The sequence below is a fragment of the Hypanus sabinus genome, chromosome 27 (genome assembly GCF_030144855.1).
Source record: "Hypanus sabinus isolate sHypSab1 chromosome 27, sHypSab1.hap1, whole genome shotgun sequence".
Classification (NCBI taxonomy): Eukaryota; Metazoa; Chordata; class Chondrichthyes; order Myliobatiformes; family Dasyatidae; genus Hypanus; species Hypanus sabinus.
In genome coordinates this window covers 23,121,141-23,135,861 of record NC_082732.1, presented here as the reverse complement: position 1 = coordinate 23,135,861, position 14,721 = coordinate 23,121,141, and the positions used below count along the sequence as shown (strand labels likewise).

The window sequence follows — 14,721 nt, the reverse complement described above, 5'->3', positions numbered from 1 at the left end:
CAACAAGCTTACATGACAGTCAGCGTCTCCAGTTGAGACCCGTCATCTGGAGCCGATGAAAGAACTTGATAAGAAATATCAACTGTCCATTCAGAACATAAGAAATAGGAGCAGGAGTAGGCCATCTGGCCTGTCGGGCTTCCTCCACCAGTCAATAAGATCATGGCTGATCTGGCCATGGACTCATCTCCACCTACCTGCCTTTTCCCCATAACCCTTAATTCCCCTACTGTGCAAAAACTATCCAACCTTGTCTTAAGTATATTTGCTGAGGTAGCCCCCACTGCTTCATTGGGCAGAGAATTCCACAGATTCACCCCTTTCTGGGAAAAGCAGTCCCTCCTCATCTCCGCCCCAAATCCACTCCCCCGAATCTTAAGGCTATGTCCCCTAGTTCTAGTCTCACCTACCAGTGGAGACAACTTTCCTGCCTTTATCTTATCTATCCCTTTCATATTTGTATACGTTTTTACATTTAATATATATAAAATGTATTTCCTGCCACAGATGCTACCTGGACTGCTGAGTTCCTCCAGCAGTTTGGTTATTGACATGGATGACTGAGGATTATGAGAGAACTTCTACAGATGTACAGTGGCTTTTGGCTAGTTGCATCACAGCCCGACGCACTGGAATGCAAGAGGCTTTAGGGAGTGGTGGATTCAGCCTGGTCCAGCATGGGCACAGCTCCCCCACCATCTGGAATATCTACAGGGGGTAGTTTCTCAGGAAGGCAACATCTAACATTAAGAACTGTAAGCATCTGACCATGCCCCCCCCCCCCCCCCGCCGAATCTCACTGCCTCCTTCAAGCGGGAGGTACAGGAGCCTGAAGACCCACACCTCAAGGTTCAACAACAGTTTCTTCCCCACTGTTTCTTAAGCTGAGCAGGAAAACCCCATCATTACCTCGGACTATACCTCCCTCAACTAGCGCTAATGTACCAAGCTGGATGAACTCAGCAGGTCAGGCAGCATCTGTTGACCGCACATTTCAACGGATGCTGCCCGACCTGCTGAGTTCATCCAGCTTGTTTGTACGTGTTAATTTGACCACAGCATCTGCAGTGTACTTTGTGTTTACTAATGTTTGCCTTTTCTCCTGTTACGTAAGTTATGTATAATGTATGTCACTTAAAGATTATATAGACTTGTATTGTCATGTTTGTTGTCAAGTTGTCAATAAAAACCTTGTTGAACAGAATTCTGCTTCTCATACTATAGTTAAAAATAGTATGATTTTATATTCCCAGTACAATTATTCTCAATACTCACAAGGAGGAAGACAAGAATTAGAGAAATGAGTCCCTTGTGCCAGCTTGGGTCTTCCGTCTGTGTCTGTATCAAACATTTGGGAACATTGGCTGCAATCACTGCTTGTCTTTGTCTGCGTGATAATTGGCATTCGTGCCAGTCCAAAGGGCCTTCCTGCTGTCATCAGTGCACATGCAGACACGCTCCTGTACCTCAGCCAAGAGGCTCTTTATTATATGTGAGTTAGGATCCTGCGTGGCCAGGCCAAAGAAGATATTGTTGTACAGAGAGTACATCCCAATGTGAGCGTGTGTGCTGACAGTGGGAGTTTTGTAGCTATTGTAACACGGTCAGTGCACATCAGAAGCTGCTGGTGAACACTTGGTTCCTCTAACACAGTAAATGAGCCAAGAAGCTCATTTAGATTTCCATGTCAACAAATGTCCTTTATGTATGGAGGGCAACGAGATGCCCCATGACACTTTACAGCAAAGTTACCAATATCTCCCTACCATCCATCAGGGACATTTATCAGGAGCACTGCGTACAGAGGGTCCTTCGTATTATCAAGGGACCCGTCCATCCATCCAGCATCTTTTTTGAAATTCCACTATCAGGTAGGAGACTCTGATGCAGAAGTACAAGAATGGACAGGATAAGAAGTAGTTTCTTCCCCCAGGCCATTAGGCTTCTGAACTCCCTGCCACAATGCATTCGAAGTGCCACCAGTTAAGTTGTACTATACCCTACAATATTTAATTTATCCACTTCACTTTGTATATGTATGCATAATTCATTTGTAGATTTAATTCTTACTTTCCTACGTTATTGTGCATTATATGTGTGGTATGTGCTTCACACCCTGGTCTGGTGAAACGTCTCATTAGGCGACATACCTGTGTATAGTTAGACGACAATAAACTTGACTTGACATGTAGGGAGCTATCAGTTTGAATTACAGTGTGAATGAGATAATAACAGATAGGAAGGAGATTTAAAGGAGCATTCTTACCACAGAAGAGATTTAGTATAGTAGCAGGATTCCAGGATTTAGGGCTTTGGCAGCCAAAGCCACGGATGTCAGTGGAGAAGCAATTAATCAAAATCAGAATAATTTTATTTTTAATCTTTTTTTATTGATTTAAAAGAAATAATATATAAAGACAAATACAAATCAGAGGAGAAATTATATCAAATACATATACCAATAAAATACAAACAAAAAAGGAGTGTACACTATCAAAAATCATATATAGTATAATATTGAGCTAATATATAAAAGGAACCACAACTCCTCTTAACAATTCAAGAAAAAAAAGACTAAACATTTCTATTATTAAGAAGAAAAAACCCACTAAACTAACTTAAAACAAAAAAAAACTGGGCATTCCATTTGAGGATATAATTACAAAAAAAAGGGGGAAAATCCTTCCGGTCAAATCTGAAAAGTCACGGAGAAGAAGAAAAAAGATTACCTAAAAAAGTGAAAAAAAGTAAAAGAAAAGAAAATTTAAAACATATGAGATTATTGAATGAAAGGTCGCTAGGTTTATTCAAATTCAAAAGATGTATCAAACGTCCGACTGCTAGTTTTCTCCAAGCTTAAACATGACATAATGGAGGAGAGCCAAAAAAAAACAGTAGGTGGATGAGGATCTTTCCAATACAACGAAACAGCTCTCCTAGCCAATAAAGTTGGAAAGGCTATCATACATTGAGCGGAAGCAGAAACATTTCCTGCTTCCTTTGGAGTGATCCCAAAGATTGCCCTAAGTGAATTAGGTTGTAGGTCCAAACCTATGACTTTGGATAACGTTCTAAAAACATCTCTCCAAAAATTATTTAACTTTATACAAGACCAAAATATATGAGTTAACCTAGCCACCTCAGCGTTACATCTATCACAGTTGGGATTTATATTAGAAACAATATGCGCTAGTTTATCTTTTGATATATGCACCCTGCGCACCACCTTGAACTGAATCAAGGAGTGACGGGCGCAGATGGATGAATTGTTAACTAAATGATAAATTTTATTCCATTGATCATCTGAAAGTGACTGCCGAAGTTCCAGTTCCCAAGCACGTTTAACCTTATCATTAGACATCATTTGTAAATTCATAAGCTGTTTATATATAATGGCTATCAATCCTTTTTGAAATGGTTTAAGATGAAAAATAACATCTATCATATTTGGTAAATGATCAAAATGATCAAAGTCAGAATCAGGTGTATTATTAGTGATAGGTGATGCAAAACTTGTTGTCTTGTGGCAGCAGTACAATGCAATATATAAAAAATATTATCAGTTACAATAAGAATATATGAAAAATAGAGAGTGCAAAAGAATGCAAAATAGTGAAGTAGTGTTCATGAGTTTATGGACTTTTCAGAAATCTGATGGCAAAAAAGGAAGAAGCTAAAACACTGAGAGTGCGTCTTCAAGCTCCTGTACCTCTTCCCTGATGGTGGTAATGAGAAGAAGGTAAGTCCTGGGTGATGAGGGTCTTTCATGATGGATACCGCCTTCTTGAGGCATTCCTCCTCGAAGGTGGGGAGGCTAGAGCCCTCGATGGAGCTGGCTGAGTCTACAAAGTTCTGTAGCTTTTTCTGATCCTGTCCATTGGCACCCCTAAACCAGCTGATGATGCCAACAGTCTGAATGGTCTCCATGGTACATCTGCAGAAATTTGCTATGGTCTTTGGTGTCATACCAAATTTCCTCAAACTCCTAATGAAATATAGCCACTGGCACGCCTTCTTCATAACTGCATCAATAGGTTGGGCCCAGGATAGATCTTCTCACCCTTTCCTCTGCTGACCCCTCGATGAGGACTGGTGCCAGGATTACAGGTATCTCAGGACCATGAGGGACTGAAGATGCTGGAGGAACCCAGTGGGTCAGGCAGCATCTGATGATCCTTGGGTTGGTGGAGTTTACGGAAGTGTGGAGGAGCTGAGACCACTAAAGAGTGTAGATAAAATTTACAAGTGTTTTGCCAGGACTTGAGGACCAGAGCTACAGGGAAAGACTGAATAGTTTAGGACATTATTCACTGGAGCGCAGGAGAACGAAGGATGATCTTATAGATGTACACAAGATTATGAGGGGCATAGAAAGGGTGAATGATTGTAGACATTTCCCCTAAGATTGGGTGAAACTGGATCTAGAGGTTACAGTTTAAGGGTGAAAGGTGAAGTACTTAGGGTGAATCTAAAGGGAGGCCTCTTTATTCAGAGTGGTGAATATTCAAGGTGGTGTGAGCATGGAATGAGCTGCCAGCAGAAGTGGTAGATGCAGGTTCAATTGTAACATTTCAGAGAAGTCTGGATAGGTACATGGATGAGAAAGGTATGGAGGGCTATGGTCCGGATGCAGGCAGAAGTCTAGATGAGCATGGACAAGATGGGCTGAAGGGTCTGATTCTGTGCTGTAGCACCCTATCATTTGTAAACAATGCCAGGAACTTAAATTTAATTTGAACAAATGAAGTAAACTGAAGTCTGGATGGGGGTTAGGGGTCAGTTCTGGATGGGGGGGGGCTGTAGGATGGGGAAGTGGTGAATTAAGACGAGGATTGGCAGCTGGCTGGAAGGTTGCGATGGGTTGCAGAGGGCTGTGCAGTAGGTTCCAGAGGGACAGTGGTGTGTGTAGGACAGGTGGTGGTTTTATTTGGTGGGGCCGGTGTGAAGATCATGGACACAGGCCCAGCTCAGTAGCTGGAAAAGAGTTTTCAGGCAGAGGGTCAAACAATAGGCAACTGCAACCCTGGAGCTGCATTTAACCCCAGCCTGGATGATGAAAGGAATGAAACAGCCCTACTGCGCCCCAGTCACCCCCGGTCCACAATGAAGAATGATATCCAGTGGCTGACGAGGGAGAGCAGCCTGTTCTCAGCAGGGACCACGGGCAGCTGCAGCAAGCTTTACAAAGCGTAAACTGTGTTTTAAGTTTATTTTCTCTCAGAAAGAAAAGTCTTGCAAATTACCGCTATTAATCAAAAGTCAATATAACTTTTCTGCAATTATGTCTGCTTTGCTCACAACTCCACCACAATTCATTCTGCAGTTTATACGGTGCCTTCTCTATTATCATTCAAAGTAGACGGATTCAAAGATAGGACAGTACCAGTGATGCCAAAATAACTATCAGAAGAAAAATCTGTTCAGATTCAGATTCAGTTTATTGTCATTTACAAACCACAAATGCAATTCAGTTAAAAAATGAGACAACGTTCCTCCAGAATGATATCACAAAAGCACACGACAGAACAGACTACACGAGAAACAGAACAGAATATGAATCAATTTACTGGTTATTCAGATTAACGTTTGGGGTTAGGTACACAGAGAAATCTAAAACTTGCAAACAAAATGTCACATTTCACTTTTTCAATGTAGTATGGCAAATTTGGACAGGACAAGCTTAGTTGAAACCCCTTCTGATGTCAATTAGTTTGCCATTATTATTTCATAATATTTTTAAATTTTGCAGGACCACATAATTGATTGTGGTCTTCAGGAAGAGGAAGTCAGGAGAACCCACAGCGGTGCTAATTGGTGGAAAGGGTGAGCACCTTCAAATTCCTGGGCATCAACCATCTCAGAGTATCTGTCCTGGCCCCAATAAATATATTGATGCAATGGAGAAAATGGCACACCAGAGCCTCTCATTCATTAGGAATTTAGTGTGTCACCAAAGACTCTTGCAAATTCCTATACAGGTGGAGAGTATTCTGACTGGTTGCATCTCAGCCTGGTCTGGAGCCTCCCATGCACAGGATCGCAGAAGTTTACAGGTTGAACTGGTGACATCACAGTCACAACCCTCCCTATCATCAACTGGTGATGCTTCAAGAGGGTGGTTCCCATCATTAAAGACCTACGCTCTCAGGGACATGCCTTCTTCCCATTACCGCCATTGGGTAGGAGGTACAGAAGCCACACACGTCATGAAACAGCCTACAAGCTCGAGGTGGATCATCTGACGGAGTGGTGTAAGGACAACGACCTGGTCCATAACACTTCTAAAACAAAAGAGATGATCATTGACTTCAGGAGATCAAAGGACAGAGTACACCACCCCCCCCCTCCATATACATGGAGAGGTAGTGGAAAGTGTGGAAAACCTAAAGTTCCTTGGAGTTATGTTGTCAAAGCAGCTGACGTGGATCACCAACACCTCGCTGACATGGACCACCAACACCTTGCTGACATGGCCCACCAACAACTCGCTGACATGGACCACCAACACCTTGCTGACATGGACCACCAACACCTCGCTGACATGGACCACCAACACCTCGCTGACATGGACCACCAACACCTCACTGACATGGACCACCAACACCTCGCTGACATGGACCACCAACACCGCGCTGACCTGGACAACCAACACCTCGCTGACATGGACCACCAACACCTCGCTGACATGGACCACCAACACCTCACTGACATGGACCACCAACACCTCGCTGACATGGACCCCCAACACCTCGCTGACATGGAGCACCAACACCTCACTGACATGGAGCACCAACACCTCGCTGACATGGAGCACCAACACCTCGCTGACATGGACCACCAACACCTCACTGACATGGACCACCAACACCTCGCTGACATGGAGCACCAACATCTCACTGACATGGACCACCAACACCTCGCTGCTTGTAAAAAAGGCACAACAAAAACTCTTCTTCCTCAGAAAGCTGAAACAGGCCAAACTCCCACAAAAGCTGTTGCTTAACTTCTACAGAAGCACAATTCAAACCATCCTGACCAACAGCGCCACAGTGTGGTGTGCCAGCTGCACAGCCGCTGAGCGACAAGACCTGCATCGCGTGGTGAAGGCGGCCCGGCGAATTGTCAGGATGGAGCTCCCAGGACTGGACACCATCTATTCCAGCAGACTCAGGAGGAAAGCAATCAGCATAACCAGAGACACCACACACCCCGGTCACTCCGTTTGACCCGCTGCCGTCCAACAAAAGGTTCAGGACACTAAAAACCAGAACAAATAGACTGAGGAACAGCTTCTACCCCAGAGCTGTGGCCTCTATCACACCACTCCCACAGAACAATGACTGAAATTGTGACTCAAATACTTGCACTAACGGCACTTTGTGCATTACTGTGATATTCTGGCGCTGCTGCAACTTATTTTCTGCTACTTATCTATTTAATACCGTTTTTCTATTACTGTCTTGTTTTTATCTGCCGCTTTGTTTGATTGCCTGAGAGGAAGGCAAACAGAGTTTCATTGTACCTATGTATAATGACAATAAAGATCATTCATTCATTTAAGAACAGCTTTGTTTTCTCCACTCCACAATCAGATTTCGAAATCCATCAAACCCTCCTACGTGTTTTTACCATTCAACAAGATAAAAGCCGATCTCCGGCGTCACTTCCTGCACTAACCCCAAACCTTTGAAGATATGAATATGGTGGAAGGGCGCCATAGTGGCGCAGCATTTAGCGTGACGCTATTACAGTTTGGGGTCGGCCTTTCATTGATTCTGTTATGGCTATTATTCTATTGAGCATCCCCGCAACAAAGTGAATCTCAGGCTTGTATATGGTGACATATTACGTGCTAAGATAATACATTTACTTTGAACTTTCAACGCCGGCGTTCGCTGCGAGCAAGTCTGCACGTTCCTTCCCGTGTGCATGTGGGTTTCCTCCGGGTGTCCCGGTTTCCTCCCACAGTCCAGAGACGTACTGGTAGGTCGTTGTAGACTGCCCCACGATCAGGCTCGGGTTAAATTGGTGGGGTCGCTGCAACTCACAGGACAAGAAGGGCCCGTTCGGCGCTGGATAAAACCAAATGAAATAGGTTGATGCTGAGGCTGCGCTGATGGCTGTTGTCAGCTCCACCATGCAGGACTTTGACTGATCTCACAGACCAGGTTCATGATGGTGACATTATTTATTTACACTTTCACAGGCAATTGCTTCCCTCCACCAGTCAACGTGAGAGCAATTAGGAGGACCATCTATTAGGGAAGGGACAGTAGATTCAATTAAACTGATAACGGGTAAACAGGGAGAAAGATTGTAGTAGCTGAGTAGGTGGTGTCTGAGAGAGCCAGTGGGTTGGTTCCTGCTAACACGTACACAAAGCTGGAGGAACTCAGAAGGCCAGACAGGACCTATAGAAAGGAATAAACAGTAGACCTTTCAGGCTGAGACCTTTGTTCCTGTTGCTAGGCTTGACCTCACACAAGTCATTGCATGGTGTCAAGTTTTTTTTTGTAAATTTTATTTAGAGATACAGCGTGGAACAGGCCCTTTACAAAATAGTTTTGGGGGGCCTTCAAACATTTTGACAAGGGACACACCGTTCAGTGGTCATCGCCACGACCAGACCTTCCCCAGACAGATGCACCAAGCTGGTTAATGATAGGCAGGCCAACGACCGGGCAGTAAAACTGGCCGTGGAATGCCTGAGCGCAGGAGAATGGGGCGGGGGAGATCATCTTCCCAAAGAGGACAGGGTCCACGTTGCTTCTATATTGGCCGCATTTGGCACTTCGGTTTCAGTGCGCTTTCATACACCGAAGTGTAATAAAGAAACGCAGATCAAAGCCCAGGGTTTGAGTCAGACACGCCCTTTCAAAGTGTACCTAGAATCAGGATCTCGGACCTGAAACTTCAGCGGTGTCGTTTTCCGCAGAAGCTGCCTGGGTTCTTTCCGGAATTTTGTATTTGTTTATAATCAGATTTCCTGCATTTGTAGTTATTTTAATGTTTTTTCAAGAGTCTATTGAGCTGCCTTTTGAAAGCAGGCGGAAGGAAAGGTGTAAAATTAATCGTGATTTTGATTGCCTGACAGTAACAGTGATTATGGTGCAATTACTCTTGATTTCGATATGAGGACAAGACTCTGGTCTAAGTAGGGCTTGCTTGGGGCGAGTGGGCGATTTGACTTGGGGGCTAACACCAGTCTTTTCGAAGCTTGAATTAAACTCTGCCGCCGGGCTTTTAACCGACCTGTCTGTGCTTGTTCAGCCGCGGGTAATGACAGACTAACACGCCGTGTAGGAGTGTGGGAATAGCTTCACTCTCAAGCGAGGCTCGGCAGCTCCCTCCCTCCCTGTTCAGGAATGTCGTTGTGTTCTGATTGGACGTCTGCAGGTCGGGTTCCATTGTTCGGTGGGAGGGGCGGGACGCCGACGTCACCGGGCATGAATGAAACTTTGGCAAAAGTTTGCAGCAACTTCTTCCCAAGGTTTGCTCGACACTCGCACGGTGGTGGCGTTTAAGCAATGGAGCCGCGGCACTTGTACCTCACCGCTTTACTGCCACTGCTCCTCATCGCCCGAGCCAGCCCCACACTCCAAGCCAAAGAGGGTAAGAGCACAGTTTTTCGATCCTTAACCTCCCCGCTAATACCTAATTATTGATGTTCCGATTGACTACGATTTGGGAAGGAGGGAGTTTCGGATTTTCTTAGGGTGATGTTCGGCGATTCTTGGAAGGCGTTCAGTGAGCCTTGAATCTTGGTCCTCGCCCGCCAGCACTTCGATCCTGGGGTCGGGGGCTGGTCACAAAGTTTAACCTACTTGGAGTGCTGTGTCACTCTGGTCAGTGTGTTTCCTGCTGGATTGTAGCGGAGGGGGTCCGGTTTCGTACACCTGCGGCTCCCTCCCGTCTGTGTGACCGGCCTGTCCAGAAAGTTTGCTTAAAATCTCACCTTCTAACACAGGGGGCAATTCGATCGATGGTGTCTGTACAGATCGAGAGTTTTCCATGAATCCTAGTTTCCACTTTAGTTTTCAGTTTGGTTAAAGAGACGCGATCCTGCCATGAAGGGGCCTTTTCCTTAGAGGTGGGGAGGGGGTCGAGACTTTTTTTTAAAGGAGGGGAACGGTGCAGAATGCGAATATTGATACTGTTAGAGATATTCACCAGAGCGGTCAGCGCTTGAAGTGGGCCAGTATTCCACAGGAGATATTCCTGACCGCTGCGCTACTTGTGTCGGGAGCTGGGCAGTTTGGAACCCCGGGACCGTTCTAGTCGAAAGGGCTGGAGATTTCAATGGGTGTCCCTCATTTTAAAGTCCAAATGCGGGGCGGTGCACCGAGGCGAGACGAGAGCACACTGCTAAGGTATTCCGGAGTGCGCGGGGAGGACTGGGTTGGGCACCAGCTACCAGCGATGGTTTCCACACCTGTGACCGTGTACAAGGTGGCAAACAGAATATGGGTTGTGGGGGAGGGGGACCAGTCAGATCAGGGTGATAAAAATCAAGCGAGAATTCCCGTGTTTGAAGTTCTAGCGCAGTGTGAAATGGAAGGGGCTGGTTTAGATTTCAAAGAATTGGTTCAGCCCTTTGAAGCTGTAACGAGTCTGTGTCCAGGTTTCTACGAGGAAACATAAGCAGGCTAAGGAAGAGACGGACTGTAATAACCCCAGTGTCGTAACTGAGGGGAATTACTCTTTCATTTCGTCTTCTTGCGATGTGATACGCTTCTGTCAAAATTGTTCACTGCTTGTACCCTCGCTTAAATTCCACTGGAATTGTTCCTCGGCTCCAAGTCTTTGCCCCATCCTGTCGCAAAATTCTTTCGAGCCACAAACAACATTATTCCTGTTTTCAGGAAATGTAAAGTTAAAACGCAGCTGCCGGAGTTCCGTTAAGCTCTCCCCTGTTCTGTGATAGCGTCTTCCCGTTTGGCTCCCGAATGTGTTGCTCGGGAGGATGTGAGTGTTGTGAATGCTTGCTCCTGAGCCGCTTTTCCTGTGAAACCAACAGGCATTCCCGGGGGATTTCCGCGGGCGTCCTGTTGCAGGCTGAGTTCATCTGATTTCTGGAGTCCGGTGGGGGGGGGGGGGAGAGATATGAGGCCGGAATCCTACCTGTACCCCGCAGTGAATGAACCCTGTTATTATTGTGCTCATATTGTCTCCCTGGGTCCAAAAGATTGGATGTTGATTTTTGGCGTGAGGGTCCAAACCAGCCAGGAACAGTGATTGGAGATTCCTTAAAATTAATGGGAAAACTCGCATTCCCTTGGCTCTCCGAGGTTCCACTGTCAGCATGAGTTGGCTCCCTCTGGTCTAGGTAATCGGTAATATTTCCCTGCAGTGTGTAACTGAAGACCGGGACACTGCAGAAGCGACCGACGTGACAATTTCACGCTGCACTTAACCGAGTATTGCTGTCTGCCCTCACGCTCACTGCTATGTATTTTATCTTTGGGTTGGCCAGACTGTTCCCTGGGGACCGAGCACCAGATAATAAAGCTGTTTAAATCGTTCCAGTCGGGAGGTCCCTGTGTGCAACCAGAGGCGCTCCACCGCAGATCCAATTTCAGAAGGCGCGGCCCCTCCACTCCACCCCTGTTAACTTCCTTGGCCGTTTCCCTTAAAAGTTAGAAAACTCTCGGAAGATGCTGGATGTTAAATGTGCAGGCAGGTAGTAGAAGGCTGTCGCCAGTTGCCCGGGTTTCACCCTGCTCTCCAGAGCTGTCTGTGTGGAGTTCGCACGTTCTCCCTCAGATGGCGTGGAGTGGTCCCGCTCATTTCCCCCCTCCATATCCCAGAGAGACGCGGATTAGTGGGTTAATTAGTCACTGTGAATGGCTCCTGGGATCTAGATATTATGACTCAGAAACAATTTCTTTCCTTCGCTTCAGTTTTCAGAACGGCCCACGAGTACGTCCCCGTTATTCCTTTTTTTCTGCGCTATTTAATTATTCTCGTAATTTATAGTTTTTGTCTTAGCACTGTACCGCTGTCGCAAAACTACAATTCACGACATATGTCAGTGATAACCATTCTTATTTCTGAATCCGAGTGATAGAGGGTGTGACACTGAGAGGAAAATACAATTAGTCTAAACGGGTCTTTAATGGTTGGAACAGATTTGGCGAGGTGAGGGGCCAGATTTCCTGCTGTATCACTTAATTACGCCACACAAAAGCATTGCTATGTATTCCGGTGTTCAACTTGCTTGGGGACCCATTTTAATTTTTTTCTCCATTCTGTGAAATGTGTTTTTTTTTAATTATCGTATTCTTTATCTTAATCTGTTTTCATTACGCTGCATTGGAGTCGGAGTAATAACTATTCGTCCCCCTTTTCACTTGTATAATGGAAATTACCTTAAACTCTCTTGAATCCGAGAGGAGGCGGCGAAGGTAACGGAAGATCGGAAAGGCGGCAAAAAGCTGACCTTTGAACCTAGGGATTTCTAAAAGATGGGAGGGTTTGACAAAGTAGGGACCATCACTTGTAGAGATGGTTAACAGTTCCTTTCAGTCTGGTTAGAGTTGAACCATTAGCAGAGGTGCTGCTTCCATGAGGGAGTGAATGTAACAGAGATGGAAAACCAGTGCTCTGGTGGATGAAGTGAATTGCGGATTCGGTGCTGTAAATCCCCCGTAATGTAGTCTTGAACACACTCATTAAAGGTCGGCAGAGGGACAAAGGGGCAGTGAAGGGGAGCACCAAGTGTACTCCTACAGCAGATTTGTCCTGCTCTGGATTTCCAGCGCCTGCAAAATCTCTTCTGTTTAGCCACCTTGATATTGTGAATTATATGGTTCAGTGAATGAAAGTATAGCCAAGTGCTGATCTGCTTATTAAGAATGAAGTTTTTTTTTAGGTGGGGAAAGATAGGAGATTTGAAGATGGGAGTGGATGCAATAATCTCTAGAGGCCTTTTGAGACTGCTGGATACCACTGGCTGGAGTGTATTCTAAACAAGGAGGCAAATATTTTGATTTAGTGTTTTAACAATATGTATTTGTAATTTCGGAATTGCAGGTGATGTGACTATGTAAGTCTTTAAAAATGACGTTGGCCATAGAAACCAGTTTGAGTTTCGCTTCAGATGGGGATGATAACAGCTGACACCTATCGAGACTCTGCAATAGCAGATTACCACAGCGGGATAAGAAGGGTAATTCAGTTTGTGGGAGGGGTAGAGAAATCTCCTGTCGTCTTTGTTCTGCCACTTTTGGGACTGTTTTACACCAGGGGTCCTCCACTCCAGCTGGTGAAGGGAATCTGTGCAAGTGTTCAAAGACTGAATGTAGGTCGGACCCTCACGGCTTCTGACAGGTCCAGTGGTAAAATAGAGATTTCTTCATGCACCAACAAATAAAAACCCTTAGCAGGTTACAGTATGACCTTCTGAGGCTCACAGGTCACTCCATTTAGCTGTTGTGTTCTGTCTGATTAGCTGCAAGTGTATCCCTGTATAGTGGGTGGGAGGAGAGTACGGTACTGCAGGAGGTTTAGGTGCCAAGTTCACTTAAAAATGAGTGGTTTCTATGCAGGTATTTTAAAAATAATGATACCAGGGAGATGGATGAGGGGGATAAAACCAACCTGAGCATTAATTAATTCAAAGATTCAGGGTATGGAAGTTTTAGAAATAGGGGGAAAACTGAGGAGTGAAGTGAGGTTGAGTTGGTGGGATGAACCTGAGTTAATGGAGTGAGTCTTGGCTGGGGTGGGGGGAGAACATTTTGGGTCTGGTCATTGGAACCTGGCTGGGATGCCAGAGCGTCGAGTTCTGCAGGGGTTTATGAGGGTGCTGTGCTTGTTTTGGGGGGAGGTTCTTTGCAGCTTATTGTCAGGAGTATTGAGCTCTATCTTTATTCAAGTTTATTGTTGTAGGCATACATAAATGAGGTATAAATGCCATTAAAGTTAGCTTCTTGCAGCAGCAGTAAATCCCAAAGTACAAACCAGCTCCGAGTGGGGTTTTTGCACTGGGACTCGGAGTCAGGTCTGAGTGAAAAATCGTGTGGTTAAATATATGTCCTGCACAAGACATCAATGCTTCGTCTTTGCCTGTAGTTCACATACAGAGTGATTCTTTACAGTGCCTCGCTGAACGATTTCTGGATATTCTAGACAGAGCTTTGTGACAATCATTCCTTCGAAGTATGTTGTACATTACGTCTTTGTTTCTCTCCCTCAGTTGTTCTGTTGGATTTTGCTTCGGCGCACGGAGAACTCGGCTGGCTCACCAACCCGTACAATGCCGCTGTAAGTACAAAGACACGTCACTCCCTTCCCATGAAACGGCCCAAGTTCATCTCCGAACCGAGCCCTAACCCATTCGGGTGGGTGGGCGGCATCTGTAGTTTTAAGTTCCGGGGGAGGGGGGGGGCACAGTATGATATTTGGTGGGTTAATCTTTGAGAACGTCACGCGCAAAGTGACTGAGGAACCCTGCAGATCCAGCAGCATCTACCCAGAGGTATAAACAGTCAATGTTTCAGACTGAGCCCTTCCTCAGGGAAGCTGGGGGTGGGGTGGGGGGGTAGCCAGATGAAGGAGTACAAGCTGCCAGGTGAAACCACATTAGGGGGAAGGGGGGGGGGGCTGAAGTAAGAAGCTGAGAAGGGATAGGAGGAAGAGGTAAAGGGCTTAAGAAACAATGTACCATGGGAGGGGCAACAGAGGGAGGTGAAGGGCGAGTGAAAAGAAGAGAAGGGATAA

General features: G+C 45.6%; 1 protein-coding gene across 1 annotated transcript in view; it reads left to right on the top strand.

Moving 5' to 3' along the window:
- Positions 1-9,385: 9,385 nt before the first annotated feature.
- epha2b (eph receptor A2 b) overlaps positions 9,386-14,721 on the top strand; it is a 46,383-nt gene continuing 41,047 nt past the window's right edge. The window contains exons 1-2 of the mRNA XM_059951943.1: positions 9,386-9,612; positions 14,198-14,265. Of these exons, the coding sequence (XP_059807926.1) occupies positions 9,528-9,612; positions 14,198-14,265 (153 nt within the window). The 5' untranslated portion in view covers positions 9,386-9,527. The remainder of the gene's footprint in view (positions 9,613-14,197; positions 14,266-14,721) is intronic.